At 38.8% G+C, this 19,728-nt stretch overlaps 1 protein-coding gene across 4 annotated transcripts in view; it reads right to left on the bottom strand.

Annotated features, from left to right (window-relative positions):
- Nucleotides 1-19,728, bottom strand: part of LOC131028637 (chloride channel protein CLC-e) — a 102,713-nt gene that overhangs the window by 59,437 nt on the left and 23,548 nt on the right. For 3 of the 4 annotated variants that reach the window (XR_009102633.2, XM_057958956.2, XM_057958955.2), the window contains exon 2: nt 4,932-5,322. Coding sequence is in view for 3 of the 4 variants with exons in the window: in XM_057958956.2 (XP_057814939.2) it covers nt 4,932-5,322 (391 nt within the window). In the remaining variant the exon portion in view is untranslated. The remainder of the gene's footprint in view (nt 1-4,931; nt 5,323-19,728) is intronic. The other variant, XM_057958957.2, reaches the window with a different exon arrangement.

Raw genomic sequence — 19,728 nt, 5'->3', positions numbered from 1 at the left:
CATGCTGATTTGATTCAAGAAGACACTAGCACAGCTTTGGGTAATGATTTATCTACATCATCCTTGCAAGAGGTGACTCAAGAAGTTTCTAATATAGAGGCTACTTCTGATTTTCATGACAGCGATGATGAAACTTTGCATGAGCATGAGACAGCAGTGTTTTCACATGTTCAAAATGATCCTATTGAATTGTCACATGAAAGTACTCAGAAATTGGGTACTAATGATGCATTGTATGTGGAGAATTCATGTCGTGGTGAGTCTGATTTTCCAGATCAGACCTTTGAAAACAAGGTAGAAGATTCATATGTTGATATGGAATCCCAAGATCGTGCTTTGGATGGGCATGCAGTTACTTTGAGAGTGGAGGTGTGTGAAGATACTGTCATACCAGCAACTTCTACCTTATCAGTTGAGCCATCCTTTGAGGTACAAAGCAGCAGTACCTTAGATGTTGAGGTGTGCATGGATGAAAGCACACATGATGCTGCTTATCATGTAGTGAGTGATGACGAATCAGCCTCATATCATAGTGCATATTGTGAACCGGAAAACTTGTATGGGGGTCATAAGCTACAGAATCCTCATCATTTGGTTGGGCAACTAAAAGTGAATGACAATATGATTGCCACAACCATTGAGCATTTTAATGTTGCTCGTCAGATGTTGGCTACCTATGGTTGGAGTACTCCTTTGACAAATGAGCATGGTGATAGTGGTTTTTCCCTTGCAGAGATACATGCACTTCGAGAAGCAATTGGAATGATGAAACAAAATTACCTAAAACTACTTGCGGATAGGGATTTTCTTCTCGAGTGGGATTGCATTTGTTATGATGCATTGAAGGGAAAGGAGGAGCAGGTCGATGAGCTCACTCATGAGCTTGAGGTGACTATGGACTCATTGCAGAGTGCCGAGTTGGCTCTTCAAGAGTCACAGTTACAGATTGAGAAGCTTACCGAGGAGTTGAGTTTGGCACAGTTTCCACCAACTTCAAATATAGTACAGTTATATACAGAGGCAGTTGATGACGATTTTATATCCACTAGTTGTAGTGACGATGTGGTTACATCTATCACAGATATAGGTACGAAAGTTTCAGCTGGGATGAGTACCTTGGTTGAGAGCAGTAGAGAACCACTAGTTGCATCAAGTTCTCCTGAGGTCAGTACTGTGACAGTTGATGCAGGACAGTTTACTGGTAGCTCTTGTGTCACAATGGTGGATTCTCTTGAGAGTTGTGTGGTAGTACACAATGCTACTCCGTCCTCACAGAGCATTTGCAGAGTGTCATCTAGTTGGGAGTATGGCTCCCATGTTGATTTGTTTCCATCTCCTGGAAGCAAATCTGTCACTTCATCCCATGCAGCTGATTTTGGATGCCAGCTTGTTGTTTTTCAGAATCAAAGGGATCAGCTGCTCGATTCAAGTGTTGTTAGTGATGAGCCATTGACAAAGGTTGGAGCATTTTACCGCGACTACACAGTGAGGAGTGCTCATCATTTTTCTTTTGATCCACACACAGAGGACTTGATGATGCATCCGTGTGGATTGGCTCCGAGATGCCATCCTTTGTGGGATGGGTATTCATCATCTTCAGAAGATGGGATTAGCAGTTGCGAGCGCTCGACTCAGCAGTTTATGGGGGATTACTTGCAGGGACAGCTGTCAGTTATACATCATGCTGATATGTATCCAACAGGGTTTGCTACTTCTATGTCACAAAGTTTTCTTATGGGTACATGGTTACAGGATGACTATGGTGTCAGTGGGCATGATGGTTTGGTTGGTTATCACATCCATGGGAGTTTACCGAGAGCTGTAGAGAGATATTGTGTTATAGACGCTTCCAGATATTTTTATCTCTATATGGCGAATGGATGTGGGGTTCAGTTGTTTTGGGATCCAGGAGGCGACAGGTTTGGCACAGTGTATTGGATGGGTCCCATTGGTTTGCTTCACCACTTCTGGCATGGTGAAGTTGAGATCAGAGTAGCGCAGAGGAAGTCAGAGGATATTAGGCTTGGCAGACTTCCATTCCGGGTTTGGGATCCAGGGATATTGTGCGCAACTATGTTTATGTTGGTGCTACAGGAGTCGATTAAGGATGTGTGGGACATTTCACAATTCTTCTTTTGGGCCTCCCGAGGATTGGAGTTTCTTTGCAGTGGAGATTGCTTGGGGACAAGCAATTTCAGGGAGGGCGGACTGTAATGTCCCCATTTTGCGAGCATCAGAGTTTGTAAGAATTAGCCTATCATTTGACCCTTGTAGGCTAATAATTATTGATAGAGGGCCTTGTGTGGCAGTTACTTGGTGATTTGAGACATTACTCTTCAACTGGATTTAGGTTTTGGCCTTTGCACAGGTTTTTTGACTCAGATTGGCACACTTACTATTTATAGTAAGTTACTATTTTGGGAGAGTCAGGGTTCCTATTAATAGAAAGACACCTGAGCAGAGTTTATTGGCAGTGTCAACCTTGATTGGGCCTTTGCAGCTATTTCTAGACTCAGTTCCACATACTTACTATTTATAGTAAGTCACTATTCAGGGTTTCTATTTTTAGACAGGCATCCAATCACATGGAGAATAGGGAGAGTCGACTCCTGGCTCAGACGGCTTAGCAATCAGACAAGTACATCAAGAGATATTAAAGTTTAAGTGACTTAAGTGATTTATTTAATATTTTAATATTATTATAAAGTTCTAAAGTAGCTTTATAATAATAAAGTCACTTTAATATAATAAAGTGCATTAAGTGAATAATTTAATGTGGGAATAAATCTTTTATCCCACATTGGGCAGGAAGGTGTTTGAGCTCTCTTAAGGAAAGGCAAGAGTTCATTCTCGGCATCCAGTTGATGAATAGTATTTTGATTGATTTTTATTGTGGAGCCTAGGGCTTTCGCAATTTTCTTCTTTAATCATAGGAAACGAAAACTTCCTATTGATAGCAATTTTGAAGGTGTGAAATAACACCTGAATTATTGCAGTTGTGGGAAAGAATACTTCAGTTCTTTCATTTGTGCAAATTGGTGAAGTTTTCTACAAGGGTTTGAAGTTTATTGTTGAAGAACATTTATAGTTGGTTGTGAATCATCCTTCTTTGGCACATGGAGTTATATCATTCTTGTTGGGAGAGATTATCAACAAATTATTCAAGGTTTTAAGAGCAGATTGCAAGTTTGTTCTTGCTGCTACAGTGCGCGTGAACAGTGCGCATGAACAGTGCCGTGAACAGTGCGCTACAGTGCCATGAACAGTGCGCATGAACAGTGCCGTGAATAGTGCGCTATAGTGCCATGAACAGTGCACATGAACAGTGCGTTACAGTAGTTGGAGTTCTATAGAAGGGGATTTAGAGAGGTTGAACAGCTATATATATGTGACAAGGGATTTGCATATGAGGAGAATCAAACCAATATATCAAGGCAGCCATTGAAATACCAGGTTTTCTATCTATGGTCATTGTATTATTACTTCATTGCATCATTTTCTATTATGATTATATCATGAAATATTTGGAGGTTGCATATGTTTAATGGAGATATAATTTGCATATTCCACATTCAACATTGATCAGCCATTTAGCTTTCATGCCAATTGTTTGCTTAAATGCCTAATAGCTGTAGGTGTACTTTGGGATGCATGACAAGTGTTTGTCTTAATGTCAACTAGCTGTACTAGTTAATTTCAGTCATTACATATGTGTGGAAAGGTCTAAAACAGCTAGTATATCATTTCTATAACAACTTTGCATTGTTAGAAGCTTTCCATAACTTCATTTGCAGCCTACAAACCCAAAGAAGACAAAGAAAGAATTCACTACAGCGGCTTCAAACATTGTATGCCAAATGTTTGACAATATTCCTTGGTGTTCAAATAAGCAAAAACAGGGTCAGATTAGCCAAGGGATATTACATTGGAAAGATACTCAACTTGTATATAGAAAATGTATATCTTTGACAATCTAATGACAACGGTTGTTTCAATTATTGTAATAAAATTTGGTGATATGGAGTTTGTACTCATTTATGATTCATGTTCATGGAATTGTAATTGCATTTAAACTGTACTATATGTTTAATTGTTATTATACTTTGTGAATTGTATGAACAACTTAAAGCTTAAATGATCTATAAAATTGGAGTGAACTTAATTGATAATGGCTCAATTAACCATATATCTATTACGTAATCATCTTTGTGTTAAAAAAGTGTTGGATAAACACGAGTAGCTAGTTCAGAGGACAGGCCACCACATAAATACTAAACTCCTCTTTATCCGCATGAAATTTCCTTCAAATATCAGTCATCCAATCTAGTTGCTATCAAGAGATATCAAAGAGAGAATTGAAGGGTATAAGCCAGCTGAATAAATGAAAGTTGTTTTCAATTGCATGGCCAAGGAGAGGTTGATGGCAAGGCCAATACAAATAACCAGGGACAGTTTTCATTAACTATCACAAGGTTAGCAAACTCCTAGGTCTGACCAGCTATTGAACTTGTCCAATAAGAGTGTAGCATGTTTCTTGTCACTAGCTATTATTCTTGAGGAATAACGCTAGCCAAGTTAAGTCGCCACTTCCTGCAACATAAAACACTAATTCATTATCATTTAATTAACACACACAGTAATACCCTATTTCTCAAATTTATGTAATTGCAAGACATGCACTTGCTATAAATTATCCACCATCTACCCATGTGCAACTTCTAATTTTCCCATGGCAATTGAATTTGAAGCTGTTAAATGATCAGCTTGAGAATTTGTAGCACGCTTATTTTCCTTATAGGAATATCAAAGAAGTTAAGTGATTGAGAAATGTAGGAGTGATCTTCATAAGTCCCGATTCCTTGCCAAAATCCTTTCCTTTGCATGGACAAATGGCATTTCAATAAAGGTTAGTAAGAAACTGTCATATGTACCTGAGGAAATTCCAGCAGCAGATCCTGCAGCCACCAGAGATAACTTGGTTCCCTGACTACCTCGCAATACCTTTCCCACCCCATTTGCTATTGATGCACCTATTTCAACACTTGGTCCCTCTGGACCTAGTGAGTTGCCTGTACCAAGGGTGACAGTAGCAGCTGCAGTCTTTAGAAATGACCTGAAAGATGCCTTAATATCAGACATGTGAATCGCTGCCGAAGAAGTTTCAAGGCTATTTCTTAGTGTATTCAAAATAGCAACTACTACACCTCCACAAGCTGGTGTAAATAGAATAATTTTCCACTTTTGTTCGAGGGTTTGATCTCGCAACCATGAGGCACCTGAAGAAGGAATTCCATCCCAAAATAAGTCACGTATTTCATGGACCTGAAAAAATGAAACATAAAATGACTTCAGAATTTGACCTCTGTCAATTTGACAAATATTAGCTTAAGAAGACAGTGCTGCATTATTTACAATCAATAATGAAACCTCTTCAGTCTGCAGATTCAAATGCAAAAGGAGCTCAGAAATTTGATAAAACTTCCTTCTCAGTTCACACTGATAGCTGAGTTCATGAAAGAAAAAGTCATGTGTTTTCAGCAGGACTATATCAGAGCCAATTCACCAAGAATGCTCACTTTTAAAAGTCAATTTGCAATTGCTTTCTGATATGAAATTCATCATATCCCAAGAATGAAATGAAATTAGAAAAAAGAATTGAGAAATTTATGGTATTTCCCCTGCAATTATTCCCTATCAATGTATATTGCATACGGGAACACTACTTTGGCTTATGATAAAGATACAATCTACATGTTTTCTAGCATCTTTTGTAACTATAAATGATGATGATGCTAGTTTGTTTCATAGCGAATACATGAATAGGCATGTTGATTAATATGTTTTTTTAAGAGAAACCAAAAGGGTTCATGAGCCAATAATCACCTATAACACCAATTACCTTCCATACACGAGAAGCAACTATCATGCTATATTTTCCAAAAAAGCTACAATGCATACAAGATAGATTTCATCACTTGACAATGAGAAAACCTTGTATATATAGGCAAGGGTGAGACATAAGCCAACATGCAGTTATGAAATGTGTTTTAATCTTATGACTTGAGACACAAAAAGTAAATGCCTTCAGTAAACTTGACTAACAAGTGTGAAAAGAACTCAAAAAGGAAACTAGATAGGTGGTAAAATCCATTCACACTTATTAAATGTGTTTTAATCTTATGACTTGAGACACAAAAAGTAAAAAGCCTTAAGTAAAACTAACAAGTGTGAACAGAACTCAAAAAGGAAACCAGATAGGTGGTAAACTCCATTCACACTTATGAAATTTGTTTTAATCTTATGACTTGATACACAAAAAGTAAATGCCTTAAGTAAACTTAACTACCAAGTGTGAAAAGAACTCAAAAAAGAAACCAGATAGGTGGTAAACTCCATTCACACTAACATGCAAAGATGGATTCCAACAAGGTCTAGTGAAGTACCCATGTACAAAAGAATCTCTCACAAAAAAAGAAAAGAAGAAAAAACTCATCCCTGAAAGAAAGAAAATGAATAGTGAAAAGGACTGAAATGATCACTCAAAGACAACTTCACCAATATTCAAAAGACGCTCTTTGAAGTATGAGAAGGATAAACCCCATGTGTGAGAAAAAGTCCGCCCCATGAGAAAGAAGAAAAGAGACCATGTAGCCTCCCCACCCTCCCAATGTGTAGTTTCTATACCTAAAGAGGGTACCCTTAACACACCCCTTCATTGTGTTGCTTATGCCTTTAATCCTAAGTGATATGATATAAAATTTACCAAGAAGAGGTTTCCATATGAGAATAGAGGTAATAAAGGAATTTTGGGCTGCAAATAGAAATATTTATGGCTGGGTTAAAAATGCTTCAATTATTAAGACAATCGAATAAGTTTTCACGTAGGTAAGGTGATTTTTCTCCTATGGATGACTAGCATGTGAAGAAATATCCTATACAGTGGTGGTGGAACCATGGAAGTGGAACACTTGAATAGCAATAAAATTGCTCCTACAAGTAGCCAACTCTTCATCTTGTGAGAGGAATTGGAGACTTATGGTTTCATTTATTCACTGAAGAGGAACTAATTAGAGTTGAAAAAAGAAGAGAATCTAGTCTACATTCACAGCTTAATTTGCCTTCTCTCTCATGTACACCTTGGGTACAAGGAGGATCCTTCAAAAAATGGGACCAAATTCCACTTGATGGAGCAGCTACACCCTTGGAGATGAAGTGGTTGATCCAGATGGCCTCAATGATTTACCGGTACCCAATTCAATTGCCTACAAAGGAACTTGAGCTTGAGAGTGATCACTATTTGGAAAGCCTCATAGCTGAGGACATGGAAATTGACAACATATTTGATGCACGAGTGGAACTTCATCCATTGAATAACATAATTTGATATTTTGGATTTCTGATTTTTGTTTTCTGCATGCAGATCAGCATTTTGATATGTGGTGTAAACTATTGAGTCAAGAGTCTTGATTGTTCACATATAATATCCATTGCTGATATATGACTGAAAGTGTTTAAGTTTGACTCAAGGAATATTGTCAAACAGTTATCCTTCAACCCCAAAACCTGCTGCTGTTACAATCTGATTGCTTTGTTTGTGTTTGTTTGTCACCAAAGGGGGCTTTCAGTTTGATTGCTTAATGAATGTGGAGCATATAGTTGCAAAAAACTTTGAAAGGAGATTGACTAAGAAAATATATAGCTAATGCAAGTGCAAATCAACATCTACACCTGGATGCATTTTGACAAACAATTGACATGCATCTCATAAGCTGGAAATAAAGGCATATTACATCAAATATATGATACCAAATCTGAACCCCTTTGTATGTATGTATGTATATCCGTTTATGACCACCTACAGCAGCAATATTAAGAGACTAGGTGGGTAATGTAAGTAAATACAAATCGTAATAAGAACCTGATTATTGTGGTGGCCAACGTTGTAGTTGAAGAAGCAATCAATATTCACTGAAAAGAGCCCCTCTTCAGCTCAAATTGAAGCCTTAACCCAGCCGCCCCTGTTCCTGATGTGAATAGGTAATATCAAATTATTTGCAGCTTCCAAGTGCTCTCTCCAACACCAAAAACCATTGACATGCTCTCACTGATGGAGCGCTCCAGATAGGTAGAAAAAATGTGGCATTAATAGACCTCCATGAGTGAAATCGTGGTATCCCTATAGCTGATTGGAAGACTGAGAATGACTGAGATAAAAACTCAGAAAATGGAAGATGCAATCAGCTCCTTATTGTTGTGACATATTCACACATCGCCCCATTATAAATGGGGACCCCTACTTTTCGCTTTGTGGGGTTTTGCTTTCTAGATTTTAGAGTTTTGTCTATTAGCCTTTGCTTTTCGAGTGTCGCCAGGGGGATCACTAGGATGGCAGGCTCTGCTTGAGCCAAGGTGAGTCTTTGGGGCCCCAAAATTAGGATTTCTTTGAGAGTCTTCCTTAGGACCTGGTTTTGCTCTTGTTGCTAATTGTGTCTTGCTTGGTGAGTGAGTATCATCCTTGAAGGTCTGAGTTAGGTCGAATTGGTGAGTGATGAAGTCTGGAATGTCATCCTGATCTTCAAAAGCCCTGAAATTTGGCTAAGTCTGGAATGTCTTCCTGATCCTGGAATGGCTAAGTCTGGATGAAGTCTAGAAAACTGAAGAATCCTCCAAAAACTAAATTTGCAATATAACTCCTAGAGGTCCGAAACCACTCTCAAACATCTTGACAGTATATATGAAATATAACTTAAAGTATAAGTGACATACTTAAATGTTATATTCCATAAAATGATCCTGACGCAGAGACCAAAATGTCAAATTTCGCTCCTGACCCTTCCAAAGGGTCCAGAGCGAAATTCTCCATAAGACATTCTACTTTGACCAAAACCTAGAACTAACGCATTCCCAGGCTTGAATGAAGGTAAAAACGCTTGTTTGAATGAGGAAATGTGAAAATGAAGTCAGGATTTGAGCCCAAGGATGATTTTCGCTCTTGACCCTTCCAAAGGGTCCAGAGCGAAATTCATTTTTCTCCACTTTGCTCTTTGAATTGACCAAGTTTGTTGACTTCTGGGGCGTGATGGGAAGGTTTTGATGCACATTTGTATTTGAGAGGAGATTTGAGGTGACAAAATGATGGAAATTAGCCTAAAGTAGGAATTTCGCTCCTAACCCTTCCAAAGGGTCCAAAGCAAAATTCTTGAAAACACCTCATTTTCTCCCTTGTTTAGACCAATGTTCTAGTTTTGAGGTGATGGGATGTGAAAATGTGAAGGATCTTGGCCAAGATTAGGAATTTCGCTCCTGACCCTTCCAAAGGGTCCAGAGCGAAAATCCCCTTAAACCTCAATTTCTCACTTATCAAGGCCAAGTTTTGAGTCCTAAGGCATGTATGGAAGTATTTTGACTTGTTCTAAGCCTTAGAGAGTGACTTGAGGTGGAGGAGATGAAGGATTTTAGCCAATAAGATGAATTTCGCTCCTGACCCTTCCAAAGGGTCTAGAGCGAAATTCTTGAAAACACTCATTTCTCCTCTAGCCAGAGTCAGGACCAAGATGGAAATGAAAGGAGAGGGATCTATGTTTGCCTCCCAAAGAGGATGAGAGTTGGAAAAGTCAAGGATCAAACCCAAAAACATGATTTTCGCTCCTGACCCTTCCAAAGGGTCCAGAGTGAAAATCTTTGTAGCTCTTATTTTCTTCCTTATTTTGGCTGAGCTTTGGCATGATGGAGAAGGAATTAGCATGTTCTTGCCCTGAGAGGGAGTGGGATGCTTTGGAAGATCAAGATTTTAGCCTAAAGAAGGAATTTTGCTCCTAACCCTTCCAAAGGGTCTAGAGCGAAATTCACTATAAACCTCATTTGCTACTTGATTTGGGCATCAATCCTTGTTCCTTAGGTGGAAAATGATCTAAGTTCACTTCTTGAGGTGGTTTGAAGTTTGAAAAGTGAGTGATCAAACCTAAACTAAGATTTTCGCTCCTAACCCTTCCAAAGGGTCCAGAGCGAAAACCCTCCTAAGACTCATTTCCTCCCTAGTTTGACCAAATTTTGATTTGCAAGGCATCTTGAAAGGAAGGATGGACATCTTTTGCCATTGGAAATGTTTGAAAGCATTGAAAAGTGAAGGATTTTGAGCCAAATAGTGAATTTCGCTCCTAACCCTTCCAAAGGGTCCAGAGCAAAATTCCTAAAAACACCTATTTTTCCATTGGAGGAGGTCAAGTCCTTGGTTTTTTGTGGCATGGATGGAAGTGGGATAGCATATCTTTGCCTCTTGAGGTGGTTTGGAGTTGGAGAAATGAAAAAATCAAGCTCAAATCATGATTTTCGCTCCTGACCCTTCCAAAGGGTCCAGAGCGAAAATCTTCATGGACCTCATTGTCTTCCTTGTTAGGCCAAGTTCTTAGTGTCCAAGGCATGTTGGAGGAAGGATAGACATATTCTTGCCTTGAGGAATGATGGAAAGTAATAAAAGATGAAATACCAAGCCTAGAATGTGAAATTCGCTCCTGACCCTTCCAAAGGGTCCGGGGGGAAATTTCACCAAAACCACCTTTTTTCCAATTTTGTGTCAAGACAATTGCAAACTAAAGTGAATTGGGATGGAAGAGGTCCTTAGGAGTAACTTCAAGTTGCTAGGAATCATTGAAATTGAAGGAATTGAGCCAAATCAAGAATTTTGCTCCTAACCCTTCCAAAGGGTCCAGAGCGAAATCCTAAAATCCACCTATTCCTTTCACATTTGTGCCAAGCCGGGCCTAGACAAAGATGATAGAAGCCCTTGAGATCGCCCTTGAATGGATTTTTGTCTCCAAAAATGATGATTTTGGGTTAGAGGAAGAAATTCGCTCCTGACCCTTCCAAAGGGTCTAGAGCGAAATTCATCAAAATCACTATTTCCTCTGTGTCAGGACAAGATTTTGATTCCTAAGGCATGAAAAGACTGGAGGGAGGTTATTTAAGCCTTGCAAGATGAGTCGAAGTGAAGGAAAACAAGCAAAGAGAGAAATTCGCTCCTAACCCTTCCAAAGGGTTCAGGGCGAAATTCTCCAAATCAACCATTTTCCCCTTGAGCGAAGCTAAAACGTTGATACCTATGGCATGGTTGAGGCTGGAGTGAGATATTCTTGCCTTGTGGGGTGAATTGAGGTAAAGGAAGTGTAAAATAAAGCCTAAAGAAGGAATTTCGCTCCTGACCCTTCCAAAGGGTCCAAAGCGAAATTCCCCTTATCACCTAATTTGCCCATAAGAGAAGCTAAAAGGTTGAATTCCTAGGCTTTGTTAAGCCAAAACAAGCATATGCTCACCTTCCGGAGGATTTTGGAGTGAAAAAATGGGGTAATTGAGGCCTAACCAAGAAAATTCGCTCCCGACCCTTCCAGAGGGTCCAGGGCGAAATCTTTTGAAACTCCTATTTTTACCTTGTCTGGGCCAGGCGAAGAGCTAATTGTGAGATAATGTTGAAGAGAAGTCTAAATTAGGCAAAATAGCAAATTTCGCTCCTGACCCTTCCAGAGGGTCTAGGGCGAAATTCTTATAGGGCCTGTCCCTGAAAAGAATCTTGAACAAACTTCATTTTGATGTCTTCTTGTTGATGATTTAAGGCATAAAATGCTATGTTAGAATAAATATATTATGTGTCCTTAATCATCCTATGGTTTGTCTTGCAGATGAAAGAAGACCAGGCCAGATCAAGGACGACCTCCTCAAGACCAGGCCAGGACAAGGACGACCACTTCCAGTCCAGCATCATCGAGGACGACCACTTCCTGCCCAGCATCATCGAGGACGACCACTTCCTGCCCAACATCATCAAGGACGACCTCTTCCAGTCGAGCATTTGAAGGAAAGGTACACCATCCTGTAAGGAAGTAAAGTAGCGGAAACAACTTCCTACACTAACCTTGAGAGGAGGGTAATGCAAAACTTTTTCAGATCGTTACAACAGTTACAGAAAAATAGAAATAGATATAATAGCATTCATACCACAACACAGTGATTTACGTGGGGAAAACCCTTTCGGGAGAAAAACCCCACCCTCCAAAAGCAGCTCAATATTTTATTCAGCAATCAAAAATAGATTACAACATACTTGCAGAGCAAGCTCTTCGCAGGAGTACCACTAATCAGAGATTCAGAGGCAACTCAATAGCCATAAGACTCTTACACACAACCTCTATCTCTCACACCTCATAAATAGGAGATACAATACAAAAAACCGTCAAACGGTATTACAAAACCATGGGCTAAAACCACCCAATAAGGTGTAGCCGACCTTATCTCCCTTCTAGATGCCCTATGACATGTTAAAGCACACATCAACATGTGTCGCTCCCTTTTACAGCTCATTTATGTATCCGATACAAATTATTTTTCCTATTTCAGGAGTACAAACTTCCGGAGGCCATAACTTGAGAACCGGGTGTCCGATTGACGAACCGTTTGAAGCGCCGGAAAGCTCGCGAAGTGCTCTATCACCTCGTAACCCGCTTCGCCGGTTACGGCCACTTTTCAGGGCGTTTCGGAGCCTCTAAAGTCCCCAAAATTAAGTTTAAATATTTTATTGCACCCCTCCAAGACGAAAACATTAATATCTTCAAAACTAGCCGTGACCTTGCGACGCAACTTTACCGGAATGCTTATCTAACCAACCAGAAGCTTTAGGGAGAGTTTCGCACCATTTCGTGCTCAAATGAAAACTTACTATAAATAGTAACCTCGCATAAATGCAAGGTTGAGACACCATTTTTCCCAACACATCCATCCTGCACACCAAAGACAAAGGAGGTTAAAGCAAGGGTCCGTTGGAGAAGCAGATAGTTTCAAGAAGAGTTAATTAGAATTATCTTCTCAGCGTCATCAAATTGAGCATCTACCAAGTTACAAGTGTTAGACAAGGTGGCATCCCAGTCATCACTCCTCCAGTCGGATTGGTCCACCTCAGCATGTCCAGATTCAATGTACCTGACTCATTGGGGATGGCACAAACTTCGATGTACCTACCCCGGTTATCCATTGGTCGAATATTCCAAAGAAGACATGTGTCCAAATAATGCAATTATTTCATTGGTTAGAATTGAATTTGTTGTAACAAACCCTAATTAGGGTTTTTATTGTAAAATCTCGGCCATTCATCTCAAATTGATCTTAGCCATTGAATTGTATTGTGGGCACTATATAAGCCCTGGCTCCTCATTTGTAAAGGCTAATAGTTAGTCAATAGTTAATAGTGGGTTAATAGTTAATAGTTAGTTAATAGTGAATAGCCAGAGAGTAGTTAGAGTAGAGTAGAAAGAGAAGGCAAAGATTGTTGCCAAGATATTGTTGCAAAAGACTTGTAAACTTCATTGAAGAAATGGTGAATTCTATGGGTCTATTCAACAATTTGCATGGTCTTTATACTTCTCAAATTTGATTTCATGTTATTAGACGAGTGGAAGAAATGTGTATGTTCGATGGTGAAATTTGTATATCCATACTACTAGCAGTTTGTTGTTGCAGACTTGCCTTGTGTAGTCAACTGGAATCATTCAGCTTAAGCTTAACTTCAATTGTCACTTCTTCATTGATATGCATCAGCCGGATGGTGTCCATGCTTGTAGCGGTGATCTGAACATCATAAAGCTTTCCTCAGAAGTTCGCACTAACCTTGTGGAGACGGTCCTGGGATGTCAAAGCAAGACTTAGTTAGAATTTCATCAAAGGTCATTCATTGCTCTTACATTCTTAGTATTAGAAATAGATCCCGTTTCAACCCTTCTCCTTTTTCCTTTTTTTTCAAAATCTAGGACCAATGAAATTCCACGTTCCAGCAATATCCAAAGCAAATCAGACGTTCAGGCAGTCAAACGTAAGTCCCATTGTGATTCCAGCAAAATCACATCATACCACGAAGAGCTTATCCACGAATAGAGATCCTACATGACAGAACCTTGAAGTTTCTCCGATTGACCCTTCTGCGATATCTTCAGCATTCGGGAGCTTTATTCAAGAGAGGATAAGGTACCTTTAGGTATTTTATTCTGTGTTTGATCGTGTACAAAAAACACATCAACACTTATATAGCCAAATTGATGAAGACTTCTAATGTCAAAATGTCTCCAACTGATCTCCAAATCGAACTCTAGCAGAATTGGCCCTTGGCTAGAAGTTAAGCTCCAATGAAAGGACTGAGATATCCTTGCCAATCTGCAACCCTTCAGTGGGTCTCTCACCACCTCAGTTATGCTAATCTATGGGAGTTTTCGTTCCCAAAGATCAAATAGACCACCTGCAGAAACCCTAGGCTCCACAAAGCTCGTTAACACAAGAAGATGTCAAAGTTTCCATGTCTAACAAGTAACAATGGACCAGCTCCCTCTTTTTATTCTTTTTCTCCAATGGATCGATCCCCTTCTAGAAGATTCCTTTTATTTAAAAAATATTTAATTGCACTTTAGATAATATGAAAATATCATTATAATATAAAGTGCAATTGACTTCACACGTGACATCATACGTGAGAATATGTTATCTCACCAAAAATCATATAAAAATAAAATGTGAAGCCACAAGCAACTGCCCAAGCGACCCTCTCATCAATCTCTTGGCCTACGAGGGTCAAGTAATAGGCCAAACTCCTCGAATGTCTGCGAACTAATGAGAAGGGGACATTACATGACACCATTTAATCTATTATATGTCTCTATGTATTTAAACTTGAAAGTTAAATATCATGGCTCATGGTATTGATTGTCAAAGGAATTAAAATAGAAAACAATTAATCTTTTCAACTTTCATCTCAATAAACTTGATGTATATTCTAGAAGTGATAAGTACATTCACAATGAAAATAATAAAACAACTCACATAGCTTGATGTGAAACAATGTCATAGTTTATAAAAAGATGTAATTGGCACAAGTACATTACGCATTGTAGACAACAAGAGAAGAATGAAAATAACTGCTCTTAGATATACTTTGAAGAGAACCAAAGAAATAAAAAAATAATTTTTATGTCCATAATGAAAAAAATAGGTCAATGGTCCTTAGAGGTACAGCCAACAATGGTGGCAGAATATGGGAGCACCTAAGGCACTTTTCACTATAGAAGAAAACAAAATTAATAAAATTTAAACAGAAATCTTACCAAGAAGAATGCAAAATCCCTTAATAATTACAAGAATGCAAAGCAATAGCTATATGCGCATAAGAGTGCAATCCTTGTGAGATGAAACGGGATCTTGGAGAAGGCAAGCAACCAGACACAAACTAAAGCAAAAGATGTCCTAGTCTTCATTGGCACTAAAAGGTATCTGTAGAGTTATCAACAACCATGTTGTTAATTTGTTTTTTATGAAACCATGCAACATAGAATAAAATACTAAGTATTCTATCCTCTCTTGAACAAAGACCTCTCGGATGCTAAACTGTGTGATCAAACGAGACGAATCCAAGGTTCTGATAGTTAGGTCGTGACTTTATATGTGGATAGACTAAGTGTGTTGATGTGATTTTGCTGGAATCACAAGGGGACTTACATTTTTACTTGAACTTTGCAAGAACTTAAGATCTAATTGAATTGGGAAAAAAAGATAAACGAGACAAGGGTTTAGAGATCTTATACCAATCCTAAGAATGTAAGAAATGATTGTTTATTAGGTGCAACCAGACCAAGCTTTACTTCACCATGCAGGAACAACTACACAAAGATGGTGCAATCTTCTAAGGATAAGCGAATGATTTTCATATCACCCATGCACACCAACATTATGAACAATGAGCATACAATGATTGAAGTTAAGCTTTTAATCAAGTTCAGTTTGACTACGTGCTGCAATTTGCAATCAACAAACTCCAAGTGGTATGAACATAGGTTCACCATTCATCAACAATAAGTCTTCCATTCATCTAATCAACATTAAAACAAATGAGAAGTAGAGACCATGCAAAATGCTGAACCAATAGATGAAATTCACCATATCTTCAATGAAAATAGTATGTTTCTTGCAACAAAGTCTTGGCAACAATCTCTTTTCCTCCTACTCTACCTTAATTGCTAATTGCTTATGCTACTAACTATTGATCCACTATTATCTATTAACCTTTACAAATGAAAAGGCTAGGCCTTTGATAGATATCCAATTAAAATTCAAGGGCCGGGATTGATTCTCAAATCAAAGGCCAAGATTAAACTATGAAACCCTAATTAGGGCTTGTTACAACAAACATCCTCTTGACCAATGGAATAATTACATCATTTAGGACACATGTCCTCTTTTGAGTGTGCACCAATAGGTGTTGAGGTTAGGTACATGGAACAAACTTCGAAACCCTGCCATGTGTCAGTTGCTCCATTGTTTGATGGATCAGGTTCAATGCATCTAGATGTCCTTATGTGGTACAACTTGAGTAGTTGATGATGAGTAGGATGCCACCTCGTCCAGACATGTAGATCATCACAAAGTGTAGGTGATTGAAGCATATCTCTTGATGCTCAACATTATCCAAGTGCTCCTTGACATATGTGATGACAATGGGGGCATATCCCCAATTAAATCATCTTTGGATGATCAAGCAAACCTTCTAATTTTGCTTAACTCTTCTGAAACTATCTGCTTGATCAAGTTTGCATTTCATCTTCTAATTTAGGAATTTCTTTTTTTCTTCTTTGTAATGCATTTCCATCCTTGATCCTAAATCCTTTCAAGTTGAATGTTGTTCATCGAGATTACCCTCCATTTAGCACTGACTATGATTCTTGGATTTCCAAAGAAAATTATTCAAGATTGTTAGAACATTTCCTTCATTGATGATAAATTTCCTTCCCATTTGCCATCATTGCATGTGGACACCAACCTCGTCCTTGCCTTTAAAGCCTTGATGTTTAACTTGCACGCTTGTTTGAACTTTTGAACTTAACCACCTTCCTAAAAAGGGGCGTGTTGATGGTGTTTTCATGCACTATGCAATGCAAAATAAAATACCAAAGGCACTCTATCCTCTCTTGAATAAAAACTTCTCAAATGCTGAAGTTTTGTAAAAGGATCATTTGAGATGACTCCAAGGTTCTCGATGTTAGGTCTTAACGTGTCGGATAGCTTCAATAGTATGATGTGATTTGTCGTACCTTTTGTGACGTTTTCACACATCTGGTCTTTTGGAGACCCCCTACTTTTTAGGCCCTTCCGATCTTTTGGCTTTGTTTTTGGGGTCTTTTTGCAGCAGTCTCGTCAGTTTCTCCGCTTTGCAAGTGTTTGGGGGTCATATTGATTAAATCTGCTTTTCGTTTGAGCAAGTTTGGTGAAGTCTAGGACCTGTTTTGTCTTTTTTGGGGTTTATGCCTTTTGTCCTAGATTTCAGGGGTTTTTGTTAGGGTTTTTAAGAAACTGAACATACGACTGGAATCGGGACCTTTCAAGGAATCTCCCAGTAAAATTTGAGCCAAAACCGAGCAACTTTCTATTTTTAGAAAGTTCCTATTTTTTAGGGATTTTACTGAGTCCCGGATTGGTCTAATTTTGCCAAAAATCAGACTTACTATTTTTAGTAAGTGCTTTTCTGACCTATTTTGCCCAAACCTTGACATTTTGAAACACTTACTATTTGGGAAAATCTATTTTTGGCAGGATCTTCACAGGAAAACACTGAAAGCTGAATATCTCTGAAGACGTTGAAGACTAAACGTTCCTGAAGACCATTTCTAAATCCAGAAAAGTCAAAAGGCACACAAGTTGGGTCAAAAATGGTTAAGTTTGGAACTCCTATTCCAGAAGAGGAAAGCATGCAAAATCATCCAAGTGCAGAAATTCACATCAATCCACCAATGTCAACCTGATCCAAAAATGGCCTGAAATTTGACTAAGTCTGGAAATTTGGAAGATCTTCCAAAATCCAGAATTTGCATTATGATTCCTATGGACTTGAAACCACTCTCAAACATCTTGACAGTATAAATGAAATATAACTTAAAGTATAAGAAAGGAAAAAGACATATTGAAGATGCCACTTATACTTAAATGTTATATTTCATATATATATCCTGACGAAGAGCCTGAAACTTGTGAAAAAATTCCATGAATCCATGGCATAAGCAAAATTGTGCCCAACAAATGACAAAATCCATGAATCCTTGGCATAGTGAAAATTCCGCCCAAGTATGCAGTTGGGCGCCAAAATGGGATTGCCATGGAGAGAAGAAAAAATCCATGAATCCATGGCCAGAGGAGAATTGCGCCCAAGTCTGGAGACAAGCGCTGAAATGGAGAAGCCAAGGAGAGGTGGAAAAATCCGCGAGTCCATGGACAGAGTGAAAATGCGCCCAAGTCTGGACTGGGGCGTTGTTGACGTGTATTTTATACACAATCATACACAGAATAAAATACCAATAGGCATCTTATCCTCTCTTGAGAAAATAGTCTCTAACTGCTGAAGATTCGCGTAAAGGATCAGTTAGGTAGACTCCAAGGTTCTTTTAGTAGGGTCTCTACGTGTGGACAAGCTCCAGTGGTATGATGTGATTTGCTGGGATCACAAGGGGACTTACATGTGATGATTGAACTTCCGATCTGCTTTGCTGGACACAGGCTCTTACTAACTTGGATTTGAAAAAATGAAAAAAGGATAAGGGCGAAGAGAGGATCTAATCCTAATACTAAGAATGTAGGAGCAATGACTTGATTTTTGATGAAACTCTAACTAGATCTTGTTTTGACATCAATGGAACATCTACACAAGACTAGTGCGATCTTCTAAGGGAAGCTTTATGATGTTCAAATCATCACCGCAGGCATAGATACCATCCAAGTTGATGCATATCAATGAAGAGGCAACAAATTGAAATTGAGCTTAAGCTGAACGATTCCAGTTGACTACACAAGGCAAGTCTGCAATCAACAAACTGCTAGTAGTATGGATATACGAATTCCACCATCAATCAATCACATTTCCTCCATTCATCTAATCATCTACCATCTAAGATTGAAGACTCAACAAGAAACCATGCAAATTGCAAGAAAACGACATATTTCACCATTACTTCAATGAAAATGGAGTTTGTTTACAATCAATGGCAACAATTTCTTGCCTTGTCCTCCTATTCTACTCTAATTACTATTCTATCAACTATATTCTAACTCTTCCAACTATTTACATGCTATCTCTAACTTATTGCTAATTAGCCTTTACAAATGAAATGCCTGGGCTTATATAGTGCCCACAATACAATTTGATGGCTTAGATCAATTCAAGATCAATGGCCAAGATTTTACAATGAAAACCCTAATTAGGGTTTGTTACAACCATTACATAACATTTAATGCTTGACCAATGACAAAATTGTATTGCTTGGACACATGTCCCTTCTAGAAAAATCGACCAATGGATAGCCGGGGTAGGTACATCGGAGTTTGTGCCACCTTCCATGAGTTAGGTACATTGAATCTGGACATGCTGAGGTGGACCACACTGACTGGAGGAGTGATGACTGGGATGCCACCTCATCTGACACTCGTAGGTTGCTAGATATTCAATTTGATGTCGTTGAGAGGCTATCTTTAATTAACTCTTGTTTTAACTCCTTTTGTCCTTGATGTGCAAGATGATGATGTACTTGGAACGCTGGATTGAAAGAGGTCGCCCATGTCCTGGCGAAGACCGTCCTGGCGAAGACCGTCCTTGATCCGGCTTGATTTTCCTTGATGAGATCTCCATTTGATGCCTACACAACATTTCAAAATTAGTACCAT

This window comes from Cryptomeria japonica, chromosome 4 (assembly GCF_030272615.1).
Source record: "Cryptomeria japonica chromosome 4, Sugi_1.0, whole genome shotgun sequence".
NCBI classification, from domain to species: domain Eukaryota; kingdom Viridiplantae; phylum Streptophyta; class Pinopsida; order Cupressales; family Cupressaceae; genus Cryptomeria; species Cryptomeria japonica.
The sequence above is the reverse complement of the archived record's forward strand: the minus strand, read 5'-3'. Positions and strand labels throughout refer to the sequence as shown.